This window comes from Solea senegalensis, linkage group LG2 (genome assembly GCF_019176455.1).
Source record: "Solea senegalensis isolate Sse05_10M linkage group LG2, IFAPA_SoseM_1, whole genome shotgun sequence".
Classification (NCBI taxonomy): Eukaryota; Metazoa; Chordata; class Actinopteri; order Pleuronectiformes; family Soleidae; genus Solea; species Solea senegalensis.
In genome coordinates this window covers 20,604,049-20,625,245 of record NC_058022.1, presented here as the reverse complement: position 1 = coordinate 20,625,245, position 21,197 = coordinate 20,604,049, and the positions used below count along the sequence as shown (strand labels likewise).

Sequence of the window (21,197 nt, the reverse complement as noted above, 5' to 3'; positions counted from 1 at the left end):
TTGAAACCAAAGGTTGCCCCCCTGAATATATTTTTACTTTACTTATATATATTTATTATTTATTTATTATATAGATTTTTCTACATACCAGATGACTATATCAACTTTTTTTACATACAGTCAATGAGAGGTTTTCTGGCTGTTGGTTAACCACTGCTAACAGAGTACTTAGTGACAATAAAAGAAAGGATAGTATGTAAGACGGATGTACATACTGTACGCAGACACACACACACACACACATATTGGTCCATCAAGCTGCTCTCCATGTGCATATCCAAGGATCTCCTGCGACCTCCCTCCTAACAAGGCCAGGGGACATTCATACTGATTTATACAAAGGGACGGTTCTCATTCAATTTTCTCCATATTCATAAGCGTGTTTCACACCCCCGCTCTCGTTTCCCTTTTCAGCTTTAAATTAAAGGTACGGGAACGAGCCAGGCCTTTCATCTAGGGCTGGGGGTGGAGGGGTGTGGGAGAAAGCGGAGGCGCGTGTGTGTGCGTGTGTGTATGTGTTGGGTTGAGAGAGGTGGAGGTGCATCAGGCAAAGGAGAGGAAGGACTAGTAATGGTGACACTCTCTCCTCTCTGTATTTATTAGCGCCCCCACTCCCTCCTCTTTGCCCCCACACCTCCACCCCCACCCAGCCCCCCACCCCCACCCCAACTACACCTGGCTAAAAATGATTCATTAATTCAAAAAGCAGCATTTTTGAAAGCCGCATTTCAAAGGCATCGACAGGAAAGAGAGAAGAGCTGAGTAGGGTAGGGTGAGCCAGGAGAACTGAGTGTGCAGGAGGAGGAGGAAGAGGGGATGGATGGAGAAAGAAAGGGGCAGAGCCAAGGCGTTTGAAGGGCCAGAGTACACTTAAAGTTTCTGTCACTGCAAAGATCGAGCTGAGGAGGGAGCAAAGGAGGAGGAGCGGGAAGGAGGGAGGGAGGTAAGAAAGGCTACATGAGGGTTCACTGCAAATTTTGTTGACATGTATTTATCGGATCTCTGTGCAAGTGGCTGCCAGATGGCAATAACATTACAGACAAGAAAATGATAAGCCGGGTGCCTGTGTGATGTACATTTGCAGAAAGGTCTGTATCCCAAAGTTAAGGAAGTTGCAGCCCGTTCTAATTTTTTGTGAACCACGAAAATCTAAATGATGTGTTTCATCACAGATTGAAAGCACTCAATATAAATGATCAATAAATTGTCCAAATCAGTCCACATCCCCAGCCCACCTGTATTATGTTCACAGACCACCAAGTCTTGTCACCTTGTCTTTGGCTATGACTGGTCTGTATGACTGTGTGGCATTGGTTCTTATTATTTAACTTGTTAAAGGCAAATCAGAAGATTCTCCAGCATCACTACTGCTGTGACGGATCCACTAACACACGCGCACAAAGACACGCACACGCACGTTTATACACACTTGCAGTCAACACCAACAGCAGCGGGATCATGTGTCGGCCACTCCCAGTCCAGCTGAATCTTTCATACGGCTGCAGATGATGTGGTTAATTATAGATGGCAGGACAAGCCGGGATCCTTAGCCTCAATTAGACGGGGCCACAGGGTTACTGACCTGCACAACAACTGTCAGTGCCTATTACACACTACACATGGCCGGTGACAGTGAGAGGGGCTGGGGGTGGAGGGCAGGGCAGGGCAAGGTTTCAAGGGCTACCACTGTATTCTTTTCATTTCCCGGCAAAATAACACAAACACACACATTCAGAGATGCTAAAACGACAACACAGCTGAATCAAGGAGGCTGATTTTGTTATCTGTTATATTAATCACATTGTCAGCTCATTACTCTGGCCTGATCGCGTGTGTGTGTGTGTGTGTGTGCATGTTCACGTTGTATACACGTTCAGTGGCTGATTATAGGGACAGAGGACACCTAATAAAGTGGCAGGTCTAGTGTCTAACCCTTTTGCTTCAAGAGTTGTGATGTTTTGTGTTCTTTTGTGATGGTCTTCTGCAAATTGTCTTTGTAACAAGTTGTTATTTGAGTTGCTGCTGCCTCTTTCTCCATTCTGATGCTTGCTTTGAACTTCAGCAACTTGTCTGGATCATGTTTACATAACTAAATGCATTGAGTTGCTGCCATGTGATTGGCTGAGTGCATTAACAAGCAGTTGAATAGGTGTACCTAATAAAGTGTCAGTCAAGAGTGTGTATTTGCACCTGTGAAATGTTTTTTTCTTTAATAAAAACGTTGTTGTTAGATGTTTATTGATTGTTTTCTGTCTTAATATAAAGCAGTTTATCTTTCTTAAGTTTTACCATTGTGTGTGTGTGTGTGTGTGTGTGTGTAACATTGCATAGTCTGTTTCCACAACCGTTTATGTAACACTAACCAAGTCCTTTTTCTGTCTTCATGCACAACTTCATACAGGTTTTAACCAGCAATTACCTGAACTTATTAGGAAGGGGAAAAAAAAAGAGAAAAGTTTCATCATCATCACGGTAAACTCTCTAAATATATTGGTGGTTCCCACTCATCCTGGAAAACCTGGAAACTTGCAGACCAACTTTCCAGTCCTTAAACGGACAAAAATAAGTAGAGTCTGAGAAAACCTTGTGTCATCCTAGAAAATCATAGGACACATTTTGGAAAGCACAGACTATAGGGTTCAGGGACCAGATGAAGTTAGAAAAGCAAAGGTGAGCATATACAGAGTTAAAATGAATGAAATCACTACTGAAATGTTGCCATCAGACCAAGACACTGAAGTAGAAATGATCCAATTCAGTGTGATGCAAATGCCTCTCCATGCAGCAATAATGTCTGTATGATGGCAATTTTGATTAGCAATTTATTTATAATTTAACACAATTACTACCTTTTATATTACTATTATTCAAACAACAACATTAGTTTTTTTTTTTTATCTAAATGTTGCTTTCATCCACAAAACAAGGTTCACAATTAGAAAGCGTGTGTTAAGGCTTTAACCAATGTCTAACTCTCCATCAAAATATATTTTTTAAAAGATTCCAATCATTTTGCCAGTTTCTATGCCGGTGCACTAGTTAAAATGTTTATCCTATAGTAATTGGCCTAAAATATAGCTCAAATTAAAATAAGTATTTTCACACTTGTTTAACAGTCTAAACTGTAATTTCACATATTAAACACATTGTAAAAAAAAAATAAAAATAATGAATGTACAGTAAAGATCAGAGCAAACAGTGATGGCCTGTAAGTGGAAAACCTCACATTAAAAAGTTGTCTACAATATAGCAGTGCATTTAGTTGTGGATGATAATGAAATAACAAAAAATCTAACTCACCAGGTAGCTAAAATCTTTAATTAGCATTGTAGAGGACAGCTGGCAGAGAGAAATAACTCAGCATCATGAAACACATCGTACGTTGTCGTGTCACGGATGCACACGTAGGACGAAGAGAGTTGATAACAAATGAAGATGCCTGAGTGCTTGTGTAGTGATATTTTGTTGGGAGTCACAGCGCACGTGCTGTGACAGACTGGAAACTGCAGGAGCGGCATCATAATATAGGAGTATTTCACTACTACAGTACATACTTTCAACGGCTGGCTCTTTTTTAATATTTTTTTGGGATCCCCAAACAAATTTGCAGAAATTTTTATTCAAGATTTATGTCTATATGTTTGAAATAACATGGATAAAATCAAGTTTCAATTAATTTGGAAATGATTCATCAATTCTAAGGTCAAATGATACGACGTGTCACAGATAGGGCTTTAAATTGGTTGGTACATTATGAACAAATTTGCTCTTGTCCTGGCCATCTGTCCACAGTTCACCAGAGAGTCAACGTAAACAAGCTTCCTTCCTCCACCAATCATAACAAGCTTCAGTATTAAAATAAAAACACACCATCAAATAAAATGAATCAGCGAAAACTCATGTGTTGCAGCCTTCGCAGTCCTTTATGGAAGCAAGTGTCACCCACATCCGCGTCATCCGCACATCAGCACAGCGCATTGATGTTTGTGTTTTTCTCACGGAGGTAGCTATTGGTGTAGTATGTCCCATTCCCAGGGTGTCTCTTGGAATACTGTCCCTGGGAACAAAACCAGGCAAATAGCCCTGAAATGTATCATATAATGATCCGGCCCTAATGTCTATGGCTTCAGGAATAGGACGGTCCTTGAGTTAATCACTGCTGTCTACTTTAAACTCTGTATCATGTAATTACGCTTTCCTCTTGGGCCTCTAATCCACAAACCCTTCTGCATCGACAGGGAAAAGGTGTCTGTTCAAAAATACGTTCCCAATAAGGTAGTGACTGCATGCTGGTGACTCTTTTCTTTAAGGATGCACTATAAGCAAGCTTAGTTTGTATTTGTTGATCACAAGAGAATGAAAGCCACTGCCTCTCACATTAAACCTGCCTCCTCCTCTCTCCCTGCTGCCCTGCCCGTACTCACCTGTACCTGCCTGCATGTGCAGGTGAGTACGAGCCAAGCCACCTTTGGGACCTGCTGATTAGGGTATTAAAAATAAATGGGCTCAGTTTAGGGGGGTTAGTGGCCCAGTGGTATATATTTCTGTTAATTTTTCTCTACCCCCCTCCTATGTAGTGACTGATCTGGCAGAATATGATAGCATGGGCTGTCACGGCAATAATTAGGCCTATTTTCCATGAGGTCATCTTACAGGGACGCTGGGCGGCTGTGGTTCACACACAGGGTGCTCTGTGCTGCTCCTGCCCCAGAGCCCCCAGGATATGATCGTCCACACAGGGCAACAAAGAATCACTCCGCAACAAATGAGCCAAACACAAAACACCCACAATCTGATATGAACAGTGGTTCCCAACGCTGGGAGAATTTACCTCACTGGGCTCTCGCAGCTGAAAATCAAACAGCTTTTTTTTTTTTTTTATTCAATCGTGTCCAGTCAGTCTAAAACACTGAGATCTGAAGGAGGATTAAGTTGTCGTGGGTTTTTCCCTGAGATGAATTTCAAAGGCAGAGTCTGATTTTGTTTGTTTGTTCACCAAAAACCAGGTAATTAACTGTGAAAACTTTACATCCGAGTCAAAATAAAACCTTAAAGTGTGAGGCAGACACAAGAGTGTTTGCTAAGGGTGCCGCCACCAGAAAGTCAACAGTGCCAAGTCAGAGCGCAACATATTTCAGCTCCTTTCAAAACACTCCCTGGTTGGGTCAACAGCTGCAGGCTAGAATTAGAAATCAATTATTCAGCTTCGACAAGCTCATTAAGTCTCTGAATAGGATTTTCTGTTCTGAGACTGCCTGCTCATTTCTCCTAGCTTGCATTTTCTAATTAGTATTTCTTTTCTCTTTAAAGTTTGATGGGAGTTTGGGTAAAAATGTGGGCATTGACTTAACACTCTCAGACCTGCTGGCTTCTCTGAACGGTATCATTATGTGCAGAAGAGGCTGTATCGGTACATTGGAAGACCACTAAGGTTGTTTGCTTTCAGTTTGGGCACTGTCTAATGATCGGAGTCATCAGGCTAAATTGGGCATTAATAATCAAAGGAGTGTAATTTGGGTAAATTAAGCATTAATAATCAAAGGGTGACTGGAAATTATCACACACCGTAAATGAAGCAGCACTAATCAGCAGGAGGAAAGAGGGCACGAGGCCGATGAAGTATTTTGAGGAGAGAAAATGGAAGGATGTGTATGAGAAAACGCATTTATAATCAGCTCTTGCTCAAGGACTGCTCTGGACTCAAATGATTGATGTTGTCATAGAAACGTTCATCCGCTCGTTCGACTGCATTCTTTGAGTAAAAGCAGGCATAAGCTTGCGTTTTATAATGTCGCCTACTGTTGCCTATATCACCTACAGTGGAAGAGGGCTTATTAGCAAAGCCTATTCTCCGTCTATCCCTCGTTCTTTCTCTCTCTCTCTCCCTGCTCTACCTCCTCCCGTCGCTCTCTCGTTCCCTCTCTCTCCTCTCTTCCTCTCCTCCCTTCCTCTCCTCTCCACATTGTGTGTGCCTATCTGATCCCGTGGCCTTTTGTTGTGCTATGAAAGGCCTGATGCCACACTCATTATTTTCTCCTTTATCTCTCTCCCCACTGCTCTGATTAGAACAGTCGCCCCTGACAGACGCCCTCAGCCAGCTCCTATCCATTACACTGTGTGTGTGTGTGTGTGTGAGAGACATGAAACCTACCTACAGTATATAAATCATAAAGTGTTTGCACAGTAAATTGTCTGTATTATAAAGGAGGGAGTATTGAATTATATGTAAAATATAAATTGGAGCAGCTTAATTATTTTAACTTAAAAAAAAAAAAAAAAAGTGTTTTGATATAAAATGACACCTACCCCAACAAATATATTACACACCCTTTGTCTTGCACTCCCTCTGTCTGGGCCTTGGTGTTGTTGGTGCTACAAAGTTTTATAATCAAATCAAATAATCCATATGAAAATGGAATTTTTTTTTACAGGAAGTCACTGGCTCAAAAATCTTGTTCTTCACATGAGAAAAAAAATGTTTGTTGTCAGATGCCAGAAAAATGTCAAATCATCATGATTTGATTATATGCCTCTCACGAGAATTTGTTAAGGTGCAAACCTGATCAGTTGTATGAATTAGGCATCATATCGATCGCAAGCCGTCAAAATAAATGACCATATTCTGCAGTTCTAGTCTGAACTATTTCTTTAGTATCTGCCCAGATGTTACATCACCATTGTGAAGAATGTGCCTTTACATTCACAATTCCTCCCTTTAGTGAAAACACACACACGTCACTCAGCAAATGCTGTACTAAAATGCTGCTTGTCTGTTATTTCACTGCTGATTTCAGGGTTTCCCTGTAGATTTAAGTGCCTTCAAATAAGAACATTCACACAGTCAACCTTATAGCACCAGGCTGGAAAGTGTGCAGAATACTAGCAGGTGGCATTTAATGCATCAGTCGTTAATCACCAATAAGCTGTTTAGAGTTAAAAAATTGAATTTATGCCTCAATCAGTTGCACTTTTAAATATTTACAGATACATGTAAAACAGAACAAAACACACGCATTACCTCCTCTAGGTGCTCTCCCTTGCCAAGTAGTATGAATATGTCATTTGCTTTTAAATTGCATTACCATGCAAAATGAAGCAGGAATTTGATGAAACTCGGATGGATTCACCTGAGTTAATGGAATATGGGTTTAAGAGGGAACTAATTATCCTTGTTAAGTGCGGAGTGAATGTATTTCTTTGCAAAGCCTGATTTTGCATGTAAACATTAATGGCCTCCTTGATTAGCATAAGAATGGTGTGTTATTGTCCTGCTCACTCCCCGTCCTATATGCATCTGTGCTGCTACAAACACATACAAACACACACAGGTTTGTGCAGCTATCCTTTGAAGGACACGGCAGTGACTTCCATTCAGTTCAGACAGCCTGAACAAAGATTTATCCCTAAACTTAGCAATAACCAGTTAATGCCTAACACGAACACAAACCTAACCATAATTCAAATCAAACCTGAACTTAACCAGCTCTTCAGAAATTAAGTTCTGGCTCATTGAAACCAGGTTTTATGTACTGGTCCTGACAAGATCAGTGTTTATGCCAGAGAAGGTCCTAAAGAGGTAACAAATTCAAGCATGCACACACACACGCACACACACACAACATGCTTTAATACTTCTATTACCTGCCTTATCTAATGATGCTTTTTTTATTGGTTCGCTAATCCATAAAATTCATTTTTTTTCCAATCAAATTACACGTTTAAGGCCCAATGACGTTACTGAAACCCTTTTCCCCCCTCGCAGAATGATAAATACCAAAACAAACAAAATCCTGCCGCATCTGTTGAGGTGAAGGACAATATTTGTTACAAGCACAAATGAGGCGGCTGAGTCATTGTGTGATATTCACGTTCTTCTACGTCTATGAAAGGCACCGGGGTGGAATATGTCATTACTTTATAGACAAAGGGAAAAATAGACAAGAGAAACAAGGGGTTAAGAAGGAGAAGGAGGAGACCTGGGACCCAGGTGAAGAGTTAATTTAAGAAAAGGAGCCGAGGAGGAGAGTTAAAGGGCAGGTGAAGAAGGGATGCTTTGACTTTGGGCCTCCTGGGGACGATGACCTTATTTCAAATTCTGGGTGGGGGACTATAGTTGGGTAACTGTGGAGCCCCCACTCCCTCAGTTCAGGTCTCAGATACACACACACACACACACACATACACAGACACTTTCAAGACTGAATTTGGGACTATAGACCCCCCTGAAGTCCTGCAGCTCACTCAAAGGCCAAGCCTCTACCACTGTTGTTAGTGGAGGCGCACAATAGGATACACATACAATATTCCCTCCAAGGTTCAACTGAAGATCCTCCGTGGCGTTGCATGCACTCCATTAACTACCATGGGAGAATGAATGCATGTGTGCCTGTGCTTTACTGCATGTTTTGATAAAGTGATTTCTCCGTGTGTGAACGTATGTATGAATGTGACGATTGATTGATTGAATACTTTATAATATGCCAAGGCCAAATCCAGAGCCAAAGAAGAACACACGTTACAAATGATGATGTTTTCATAGACAGGCGATTCATATTACAACGGCATTTCTGACGGTTAATTCAGTGAAGCTTTTTCGTAATGCAACTCACTCATAGAATTCATACAACCTGTTTCCTCCATGAATAAATGTGTTAATAAAATGAGTTAATTCATGTTGTTTAGCTCAGAGAGGACTAATTTAGACAATGACCTCGGATCACATTGTGGTTAAAACATTCATCAAAGGTTATATAATGCATTTTAAATTGCTATTCTTTATTTAATCGAGTGCATTCAGACAAGCCATAAAACTACAGAAGCAAAGTAACCAGACATTCATTCAACCATTGACCATATTGTACTTTACATTTGAGTGCAGATGAAACTTCTTGGCAATTCACTAGATATAGACTTGATCCAAGCTAACCAGCATCTTCTGAACCATAGATGCATTATCCATTGCACCACTAGTGTCGAGAAATCTTTTTTTTTAGCATAATAGAAATACTTGCGTCAGTCAACTGAAAATCACTCGTACAGCATTTTGGTTTATCGGGATTTCCAGAAGATGTGGTGCTGACCGTCCACTTCCCACATTTTATCATGACCATTAAAGTATTAACTGTGTAGTTGCCTTCTGCAGAAGAAGCCTTCTGCAGTTCCATGTGTGTAGTGAGCAAACATCATCATGTGCACATGGAGATCATTAGACGAGACGAAACGTTCAAAAACAGCGGCTGAATTGACTTCTTCCCACACAGCAAATAAATAATTACTGCCGCTTTCTTCTTCACCACATCCACATTAAAGACCTGAACCTGTGAATAAGCAGTTTATAATTGGGGTTAAATGTTACTGCATTACAGTGATTCTCATTTCTTGGGAAAGTAAATTCTCAAGGACATTTACATAATGACATCGTAGACGCTATGGACTTGGTTATATGCAGTCATAGATGTAGAAGATACGCCGTATGGAATATACAGTATCATTAATATACTATTGATAAAAGGAGTGGAGGCTAAGCTACAGATATTACCTTTCAAATAAATACCATCATTTTTGCAAAAACAGTGCTATTGCTCCAACATAAACAACAACAATGAATAAACTATGTTAACCAGGGTCAATACTGATTTGAACATATTTCCATTAACTTCATTTCTGATAATACTGCGACACAAAATCATTCGTATGCTTTTCTGCAGGTTTGATCAATTTCAGAACTTTGAACCCACTGACCAACAGATGATTTATTTTAAATATTTACTTGTATCTTTGTTGTTTCAAATACGTATGTTCCTCTTAGCTTGTATTGACCACTGAATAATTGGTGGTATTTTTTTTTTTCAAACATACTTTGTATATAGTTTGTTTAGTTCAGTTTGTTTGGTTTGTTTAGTTTGGGAAATGTCATCCTCCATTCACTATAAACACAATACGTTTATACGTTTATGTGTATAAGATATGAATTGGGGTTGAAAAATGCTCATCTACCCGTTTTGTTAAATTTTTACCACATCACAAACAAAATAATAAAGTACCACCAAAGTATGACTCTTATTAGCATATCATCACCATGTTATCACTGAACTGAAACGCATATGTATAACGTCACTCACAAGATCTAGGGCTGCAATGATTAAGTGATTTATCGATTACTATCGATTTATAAGATTAGACTATTATGTTATCAATTTATTGGTTTAAGTACTTCATTTATGTATTGATTTATGTTGTTTTGTTGCTTCATATAACAAAGAATCTTTTTCCAACATCATCATTTCAAGGTCTGGAAAACAACGAGAAAATATGAAATAGATGAACTGACGATGCACAAAGCGCTACTTTGGGTCTCTTTCCCTGCATCTGACAGAGAATTCATATCTCTCTTTACCAGGTTGTTGAATCTCCCATCTTCCTTATTTTTACCTCTGACATTTCTTTTTGCTTGAGACTAACACATGTGAAAACATGCATCACTATGGCTGAATGGGCTACAGATATACTATATAATATATAGTATACTGAAAGTGCTTAACCACGAGTCAGTCTCCCTCCCTGCGGCTCTCTGTCCGCCTTCAGCCTCCCCTGAACCAGGCAGCCGCTCATACCTCCTTAATTTTTACCCATCTTTGTTGTCTTGTCCATCTCTATATCTGGCCGATGTCTAACATGACAGATTTCACCATCAAGAAAGATTTTCCATTAATGGGCCCTGACCTTGTCTGACGACTGCACTTAAAAACCTTATCTGATACGAGGCTTTGTGGAAGGTATAACACACACACACACACACACACACACACAGCAACTTTCCATTTCACCCCATCTCCTCATCATAATCTCAGGATTTTTTTTTAACCCTCCTCCATAGATGTTCTGCTCCTCTCACCTTACAAGAGCCCCCCTCTGTTGTTTGTGGGGACTTTGCCTGATAGCCATTAGTGTTACACCCTATTACATCAGTAATGACTGACTGTGAGCTCTAATTAGAGATATGTTAGGGAAGTCTGACTTACACCCCCTTCCCAACACGCACACACAGACACACACTCTAACCCATCCTCCACCCACTCCTCCTGCTTGCTTGTTTTTTCTACAGAGCTGTGACTCCATCGCCGTGGCGACACCATTAGCGCAGCACCTCTAAGAGTTGAAACTCCTGACTGTTAAAACCATTACGTTCATTACAGGCCAATCAGAGGGGAAGGTGTTATGGCTAATTGATAAGCTGAACAATGCATAAAATCTTGTCTCTAATTGCCCTGCGGGAGAAGGAGAAAGTGCCCCAGGAGAAAGAGACAGTGAGAGAATGAAAGCGAAAGAGGGAGAGAGTGGGGAAGCGACTGGCGTACTAATTTCAAAATATGATATTTTTTCACTTGAATAATTCAGGCTTTACAATATGTCTTTATCCAAAACAGGCAGTGTTTTTTTTTTTCCATCCCTCTTGAATAATAGGATGTTTCTTCTGAGTTTGTCATCTGTGATAAGATGATTATCTGAAAGGTCTGTGGCTCACTGTGAAGAGTGTCTCGCCTTCTCTGCTGGAGTAGGTAATCCTGGGTAATAGCATTATGGACACAGTGTTTTCCTAAAGCCCATGATTATCCACTGCTGTTTGCTGTGGGATTGACATTGGCCTCCCTGGTCTCTCCCTCTCCCTCTCTCCCTCTCCCCCCTTTTTTTCCTTACTCTCCTTCTCACTTGTTCATGTCATCCTGTCTCTGACTTAACACTCCATCAAGCCTTTATATGCTCTTCTCCTACAATTCTAACAAGAGAAGAAGATGAAAATAGAGCACCCGGAGCAACAAAAGAAAAAAATTGCTTGTAGACAAGAGTGCCCCACATTTGAAGAGCAAAAGACCCTGCAAAAAAGAGAAAGAATAAAAGAGACACCTTTAGTTTGGCAGTTTGGAGTTACCATCCTGCTCTCCAACCAATAATGACACTGTGCATTACGTTATTTGCTAAAATATCTTGAGTAGATCAAACGCACGTGTTAACCACTGCTAACTTGAAATATTCCAAAGATTTGATTTGCAGCCATGTAACCTGCACTTTCTGATTCTTCTGTTCGAAATACGAACATGTAAAACACTCCATTTGTATTTTTAATATGCAGAAGTATTACCCTAAACTATATATACATTGTATATATATATCTATATATAGAGAGATATATTTATGCTACTGTCCTGTTTTGATATTGTTTTACAATGTATTTGTTTTGTTGCATTTTAGCACATAAGAGTTGAATATGCTTTTGAAAGGTGTTCAGTTTTGCTATTTTATTTGCATTTTACAACTAAATTAGTTGAACACACTGGAATTGTGTTCAATTAAAGTCTTTTGATTGTAATACAACACTAACGGAGTTGAATATACTCTGGAATAGAGTTACATTGAACTGTTTTGTGGCATTTTAGCAATAAAACACTGTGGAAACGTGTTCAAATGAACTGACGAGTTAGAAACACTGTGTAATAGTGTTTGTTTAAACTCTTTTAGAGTTACTTTAAGACTAAAAGAGTTCAATTTAACACAGTTACAGGGTGAATAGTATTTGGTCCTGAAAGTTTGCTGTTGAATGAACTCTTTAAGGATTTCTTTAACTGTGAAGAAGAAATTTTGCTGTGTAGTTTTTCAGCATTACCTTCAAACAAAGAGAGTCTAAAAGTCATAGATATTATATGCTGTTGTTGTTGTTTCTCGGTGTTGTTGAGCTTTTCATGCTTTTTCTACTTGGCTCACTCTTCAGTCCAAGCTTTTAGGTCTGAACCTGACCATGTCTCTTTCACCACTTCCTCTTCCCCAACTGTTTCAACATCAGCCTTTTTTACTCTCAGTCCATCTCCTCGCTCACATGCTTTATATTTGGCGCAGTACATCTCCCACAGTGACAGAGTAATCTCGGGAGAATCACTGGAAATGACAGGACAAAGAAGTTGTTTAAATCCACAGTGAGGCTGTCTTTCCATCAGACAGACGGTAAAGCAAAACTTTGGTTATCTACACTCGCTTATTGAGTCCGAGACAAGAAAAAGACTAAATCACAGTGACCCTGAGAGCTCAGTGAAATGCAATCAAGAGCTAATAGGCAACGCAACAAGCTCAAATAGATTTGACAACACAAATACTGCAGAAGGGCTCCACATTGAAAACACAATTTTATTTTGACTTAAAATCTCAAATTAACAATGGTCATAAGCCAGTGATGCATTTGGTTATGAATGATGTTTTCCTAACGTGTGTTCATCTATGTTTTTTTAAAAATGTGTATTAATTAATTAGCTGTTCTTAAATTGTTTAAGGCACATTTATGAACTATGCACATAACAACACATTTAGTAAATTAATTATTTGACTATTTTAATACTTACCAACAAAATAAGTAAAGGAATAAGTGATAAAATAAACTGTGCTGCAAAAAACAGGATGATATACTTGGTCTGACCTGTAACTTGTGCCTAATATCTAACGGGGAGGGGTTACATGTTGTGGGGATCCCTGTCGCCCACTAATGGTTTGCAACCTGCATGTGTCAGAGTGTGTCAGAGAACCTGCTGTTCACATTTAAGAGGTTGCTCTATGAATTAAATTGAAGTGAAATGTGTTTGCCGATGTTTTTAGGAAGTGAACAACCAAATGCTTTCCAACCGCCTGTCCTCTAAATCTCACTAAGTCGTTATCATCCCACAATGAATCATCACTTCTGTACTGAAGCATCTCCAGGAGTCTGATTTGTTGCCATCCATTGTTAGTAAACAGTAGAACAGAAAGCCAGGAAATTACTTTCATAGCACCCACAATTTTTTCACCTTGGCTCCCAAGGACACGTGGAGCGGTGAGGACACCTGCCAGCTACAGACACTTTAAATCAGGGTTTTCTGTCGGCTCTGGCAGCTGTGAAGCCGGCAACAGTGATGGAGCTGCTCAACCTGGCCCTGATCCTGTTGAGACAGGAGGTTAAACAGGAAAGAAACTAATCTGTGAGCTAATCAACACCGTGTGTGTGTGTTCTTGTTATTGTTACCTCTTCAGGACATTTTCTGGCATAAACTCTGATCTTATCGGGACCAGTAGTCCTCACGGAGAACAAAACCTGGTCCTAATGAGGCAGAACCTCATTTCTGAGCAACTGGTTAAGTTTAGGGCTATGGTTGAAGGTTAAGGTAAGGAATGAACTGGTTGTGGCTGTTTTGGCTGTTCAAACGCAGTGTCCTAAGAAGAATAGCTGTGCAAATATGCGTGTGTGGGAGAGAGAGACATTTTAATGTCTAGTGTGTAGGAATTAGTGACGTCTCGTGGTGAGACACACACTTTTTCTGCTTTCCAGTCCCAAGCATGTGAGGAGAAATGCGGTGGCCTCCACTTATGGAACGTGTCAAATTATCCTTGAGTTGATGAGGTTCTTCCACATGCAGATGTTTCTTTATCTTTGTTGGCAGCGCACCATCGCAGCCTCTGTTAAGCAAGGCCTTTAAGGCCTTCATTCAAAGATACTGATGCAATATCGCAACTTTCAATTTTAAACTACCTGTTCTGAACCGAGTCTGATATTTACCTCTTTTAAACAATTTGGCTGTTAATGAGACAGTTGTGCTGATGCCTTTGCCACCTATAATTAGCCATTTCAAAAACACAATGCTCCAACTGTGTGGCAGTCATTCTCAGCTCTGACTAACGTTCGTGGTCACATGACGGTGGCGGTGGACATCTTCCATTACAGCGTGTTGCCGTGTTAAGTAAAAGGCAACTGCTTTTTTTTCTTTTTCCTTCAACTGCTCCAATGATTTTAGTCAATATTGGACAGACACCGCTACTGGGAAACATATCTGCTCAACCCTAATAGTGTGGCATATTCTATTGCTGCAAAGAAAGCCACCTTAATGTTACACGCTGAACCTTTAACGTAGCCCAGCTGTCTCATGTAGGTGTGTGTGTGTGTGTGTCAGAGCTGTCAGAGCCACATGCTTGCAAGCTGTGTGTGCAGCTTCATATAAACTAAATCTGACCGGACACTGCAGACTTCTCAGTATGAGGCAGTATTTGCTGATTCCGGGATCTTATTGTGGGAAACGGTGTATGTCTGGACTAAAAACTGTCTCCGAAGTCAGTCCCTCTCCTCCTCCTCCTCCTCCTTCCTCCCTCCTGTCTTTGCATCCTTTTCTGTTCCAGGATCAGTAATGGGAGTCAGTGTATGCAGGAGGAGGTGAAGGAAAGGGGGGGTGTGGGGGCTCCTTGCCAAATCCCTCGCCCCTCCTTCTCTGCCAGTGCAGCACAGCTGCCTTTCAGAACCCTGCTGCTCCAGCCCATTCATCCTGGAGAGCCATAAAAAGTGGCTATTTATTAGAATACTTGTTTGGTATTGTTCTGTGCCACACAAAAGACGCTTCATTATGTTAGAAGCAAGCCCCCTTTTCGTGGAGAGAAACAATAAGTTGGAATTGTCTTTTTGAGAGTGTATAATAAATGTCATTTCTTCTTGTCTCTGCCCCTCAGTGTGTGTAGAGTAGTGGGTTTGGGCACTGGGTGTGGACGGCCTTGGCACAAGAGCGGCCACACTGTAGTGGGAGTAGCGGTCTTACATGAAGCTTTGCAGGGTTTAGGACGGCTTTAGGAGCATGAAGGGAGAAATCTGCCCACTTGGTCTGGAGCAGAGGGAACGAGGGGAACATGCGTAAGTTTGCATATGATCATTCCGTGCGCAAAGAAGCAGCTATTTATGCAAATCTTTAACCTGTAGATGCACTTAAGTGTGTTTTTGTTTCTTGCTAAATTAATGACGGGGAAAATAGTGCCGTAAAGTAGATTTAAACGCATTCGAATCTCAGCTCATTGTGCATGTTTTCTGTGTCGGCGCAGCGTAATGTGTGTGTTTGTATGTCGCTGCAGGCTGTGGTTTTATTTTGGGACATGTGAGCTCCACATGGGGCTTTGGCTGCAGAGCGCGCGGCTCTGCTGCTGCTGCTGCTGCTACCAGTTGCTTTTCCATCACCTCAGTGGCTCAATGTGATTTTTCCGAAATGACATTATCTGCTGATCTGTTCACTGAGTGCTTATTTTTTTTTTATCTGTCGCATCACGCATGCTGGATACTGTTATTTACTGAATTATGAAAATGTGGCTGTCAGTAGTATTTAGGTGTTTTTACTTGTCAGTGGGCGGGGTGGAGGAGGTAGGTGTGTGCGTGTGTATGTGGGGCTGGGGGTGTACGTGTAGATTTGATTTCAGGGGTGTGTAGATTGAATCTTCAGAGCCGGTGCTTTATCTCCTGAGGTGCGTTAAATACGTGCGTTTTTTTGTGTCCAGGTTTCCCTTTCTTTCCTCACGCAAACTCGCATCCACGAAGCTCGAGTAAAATGTTCAGTTTAATAAAATATTCAAAGATTAAAAAAGGGAATCTTATAGTGTCCTGTAACTTTTGTGCATGAAATGAGGGGAGGGAGAGAGAGAGAGAGAGAGAGCGCGAGAGCAGAAAGATGCCTGGACGCCATTCACTTATTTTGTATTTGTTTAATTTTGTGTGGGAAGTGGGGAGGGTGTTGGATAACAGCTTTGACCCTTGGCCCCAGTCGCGCACCGCGGTCGCGGTTCTGCGGAGGCCGCACACACACAAAGGAGCGGGCGGGTTTTGAAAAGCGATTTGTTAAACTAATGGAAGGATGTCAGGCAAAGTAAACAGGGACTTACCGCGGTCTCAGTGTCAATGCAGAGACTAATCCTCCATGTACAACCCGATTAGTAATAATTATTAGAGAAATCATGATCGTTATTATCGTTTATTTATGAAAGAAGAAGAAAAATAAATTATATAAATCTCATTGTTTGATTATGAATTGTACGTGTTTTTTAAGTTTAGTAGATTAAGGATTTATATATATATTCCATGAATGTATAATAACTTGTTTAATTAAATCTGATTTATTTATTAATCAGTCTTTTTTAGATTTAAAAATACAGGCCCATTTTAAATGAATTGTGATACTGTTTCTGTTATATTGTTTTAAACACAATCGTCCATGTTTGTCTGTATGTTGTTTGTTTTCTGATGTCATGTTCAGCGTCATAAGCTCTCCGGGTTGTCATCATCGTTATATTGTCATCGTTCTCGGGCCTCGTAAACCACGTGCACGCGGCCTGGACCACTGGAAAGGTTTATTGACCATTGTGATGTCCCGTTAACCCCATTACCAAAGACGCGTGGATCCGTCCGCGTGTGTGTATCTGTGTGTGTGATCCCGGTCCCTCGGGCCCCGAGCAGAGAGATGTATCAAGCTAAGCTCTAATTAAAATAAAAACAGCAAAGAACGATGGAATGATTAAATCGTTAGTCTCGCCGCGGGAAGTGGTATTTCGTTTTCCCTTTCAATTAGAGGTTGATTGGGCTTTTCAGAGGAGGTCAGCTGTGAAATCTGGATTATATATGCGCGCATTCACGTGGACCGTTTTTCCCACTCCTGCTTTTCAAACGGGCTGCGCAACTGCACCTTAAATAAGGGACATTAAACTTTTTTGTTGTGTTTTTTTTTTTCAGCACGAGGTGTTTTCTTTCATCTTCAGCCGCGCGCATACACAGGCATTGGCCATTCACTCATTCACCATCACCAGCAGACGGCGATAAGGGCGCTTTGCCCCGGCAATTTCATGCCATTATTGGTCTCGCCATCCTTATGGCTTCTCCTCTTATAAATCAACAGTTTTAGTCCTCTGCCTTTAGGTGCATGTAATTTCCCTCTCTGACACATTACTATCACTAGTGCAGCCTGCATTAATTACATCCCTGCAGGGGAAGAAAGAAATAGACTTTGAGGTGCTGGCTGAGCATCAAATGTCCTCAAAGTGAATGAGATTGTGGTTGTAATTCCAGTGCGTAAAAATACAGTTGTGCGTAAAAGTACAGTTGTGCCAGTAGTTCTATGGCGCACGGTGAATGTGGGAATAACCTGGTTTCCTACTTTTAAATTAAGCGCAGTTATAAAGAGAAACTGCTGCCTGGCGTGGAAGCTGTCTTTAAAGGAAATTCGCCAACCATGGGCCACTATATAATTTCAAATATGTTGAGATGTTTGACTCATCCTAATCACAGTCTGCCCCCACCGCTTGGCCGCCGCACCGCTGCTAACAAATCTTAGTTATTTTTGTTTAGTTGAAGTCTCTGAGAGGGTGTTTGGAAATTTCAAATGCCTTGTGCTATTTGTGGGATTGACCCTCCTCTCTGCCTCCTCCTCATCCTCCCCCTCCTCCACCGTGTTCTTCCTCCACGGTCTTCTAGTCACCTGACCAAACGCCATGCAAATCATTCTGCTGCTGGAGCCTCATTGGCCGCTTGTGGCTCATTTAACCGCTGTCAGTGCGCATCATATGGCCGCCGCTTTAACCAACTTCTCAACTCCGACATAGGGAAAGTGGCTCCAATGCGCATTCTGTCACAGTGGATGTGAACCAACGCATGCGAAGACAGCGCGAAACACTGGTTGGAAAACGTTTTATATTCTTTCTCGGATTATTTTTTTGTGTCGTGTTTGATTCATTTGGGGTTAGAATATCAGTTTTACAGCCCAGTCGACCTGTGGGCACCGAGTCTTCGTGCGCGCCTGACTCATCGTAAGATAGACTTTTTCTCTGTTAGTGGTGAAGTTTAACAGCAGGTGAATGTATAGCATGATGATGGAGACTGACCTGCATTCCCCCGGCCCCCAAACCAACACGAACACGGGGCAACCGGGGTCGAACGGCGGGTCCAAAGCGAATCAGGACCGGGTGAAGAGACCGATGAACGCTTTCATGGTGTGGTCCCGTGGGCAGCGGAGAAAGATGGCACAGGAAAACCCCAAGATGCACAACTCCGAAATCAGCAAGCGGCTGGGCGCCGAGTGGAAGTTAATGTCCGAGGCTGAGAAGCGCCCTTTCATCGACGAGGCGAAGCGTTTGCGAGCCATGCACATGAAGGAGCATCCGGATTACAAGTACCGGCCCAGACGGAAGACCAAGACGCTGCTGAAAAAGGACAAATATTCCCTCGCCAGTGGGCTGCTTTCTGGGCCCAGTGGGGGCGGTGGAGTTGGTTTAGGGGTCGGTATGAGTTCATCGGGGGTCGGACAGAGGTTAGAGAGCCCCGGGGGTCACGGAGGCTCCGCCAGCTCCGGCTACGCGCACATGAACGGCTGGGCGAACGGTGCGTACTCGGGGCAGGTGGCTGCAGCCGCGGCGGCTGCGGCGATGATGCAGGAGGCTCAGCTCGCCTACAGCCAGCACCCGGGCAGCGGAGCGCATCACCACCACCACCACGCTCACCACCACCACGCGCACAACCCGCAGCCCATGCACCGCTACGACATGACAGCGCTGCAGTACAGCCCCATCTCGAACTCTCAGAGCTACATGAACGCTTCCCCCTCCGGCTACGGCGGGATCAGCTACACGCAGCACCAGGGCTCCGGAGTCTCCTCCTCCGCTGCTGCCATGGGCACGTTAGGGTCGCTGGTGAAGTCGGAGCCGAGTGTAAGCCCCCCCGTCAGCAGCACACACTCACGGGGTCCTTGCCCCGGAGACTTGAGAGAGATGATAAGCATGTATTTACCCACCGGAGAGCCCGGGGACCCGTCAATGCAAAGTAGACTCCATGCCTTGCCGCAGCATTACCAGAGCGCCACGGCTGGAGTGAACGGGACGGTCCCTCTAACACACATTTAAAACTCACCGAATAATTGAAAACTGCAAACGAACACATGACCAAATATTTACCTCTTTTCTAAATCGCCCCGCTCCCGAGATCTACCTGCATTTTGTACAGAATGTTTATGATATTGTAAATGAAGGCTAAATAACATATTATTCTCGGCTTTTTTTTAAATTTCATTTTATTTTATTTTATTAATATTATTATTATTTTTTTTTTGAATAGCCACCCAGTGGAATTATATAACGAATAATATGCTGAGATATTGGTTATTGTGCTATCACCTTTTTTTGTCCATCACTTCACAGTCTTAGTTGAGGTTTACGCCATGCAGGTTCACATGGGGGAGTATTTGATTCAATTGTCTCATCATTTTCTTGTAACTTATTTGAAAATGAGATAAACGTGTCATAATCATAGAAGAAAAGTGCTTTAAAAAAAGATATGGGGGAGAAGAAGAAGAAAAAAAAATCACATCCTTTAAAAATTTGTGTTCATTGGCAGAAAAAGCCTGTGTCTTAATTCTTGGAAAGCATTTCTTTTTATTGTAACACTTTAATTATTGTAAATTGTGAATAATTTTAATATTTCAAAGGATGACGGGCAACTGCTGTTGTAATTTTTCGTGTTTTTCCGCGAGTGGAAAAGCCTTGATATTGCAATGAAGGAGAATTGAATAAATTTCACAAGATGTTGCTTTGATTCTTAAGAGAGCGGTCAAGTCTTTTTTATTATTATTTCTTTATATTTTATGACATAAAAACATGTCAAGAATCCAAATTTTCTCACCACTGCTGGACACAAACCCCAGGAGCTTTCTAAACACCTTAATTGTTTGTGCGTAATTGTGCGTAAAAACTAGTTTGTACAGGAGCTGATGCATTGTTTCTTTAGCTTAACGCTTAATAATGTGACTATATATATGAATATATATATATATATATAGAAAGGATTATACAAGTGCTAGTTTAGCTGATATTTCAGTGACAAGACTAAAACATATTCAAATATTATAAAAAATACATGCCGTTTTCTATTTTTATTTAATTAGTTGCAAGTTCGTTTTTTTGTTGAGCATTTTCTTTACAAAACAAAATCAGAGTAATACAGATGATGAAAAGGCCTCATACAAGGCAAACCACCTGTTAGTGCCATGAACGAAGTGCAATTACATGAAACGTGGCTCTGTTTCAAAGAAATTGCAGAAAAGCATTTAATATTTTCGAATTCTAGTTAGTATAACTTACTTCGATACTGTGATCAGGATTTGATTTCCATTTTTTTTTTGCCAAGGAAAACATTACGGCAGCTTCCACTTGATCCGATCACATCCGTTTTAAAATAAGGAAATTGTCTTCAGCAAAAATGTAGATGAATTAAAAAAAAAAAATGCTTGATTAAATAAAAAAACGGATATATGTTATTAGGCTAATTTTTAAACTCATAAATGAATATTACAAATTAAGAAAATCATTAAAACGGATGAATATATTTTCGGGAGAAATTT

At 41.2% G+C, this 21,197-nt stretch overlaps 1 protein-coding gene across 6 annotated transcripts in view; it reads left to right on the top strand.

Annotated features, from left to right (window-relative positions):
• Positions 1-21,197, top strand: part of sox1a (SRY-box transcription factor 1a) — a 92,814-nt gene that overhangs the window by 54,685 nt on the left and 16,932 nt on the right. For 3 of the 6 annotated variants that reach the window (XM_044019115.1, XM_044019114.1, XM_044019116.1), the window contains exon 1: positions 17,028-19,512. The exons of the other annotated variants lie outside the window; for them this stretch is intronic. In XM_044019115.1, the coding sequence (XP_043875050.1) occupies positions 18,664-19,512 (849 nt within the window). In that variant the 5' untranslated portion in view covers positions 17,028-18,663. Of the gene's footprint in view, positions 1-17,027; positions 19,513-21,197 lie in introns of those variants that run through there. 6 annotated transcript variants of the gene reach the window in all.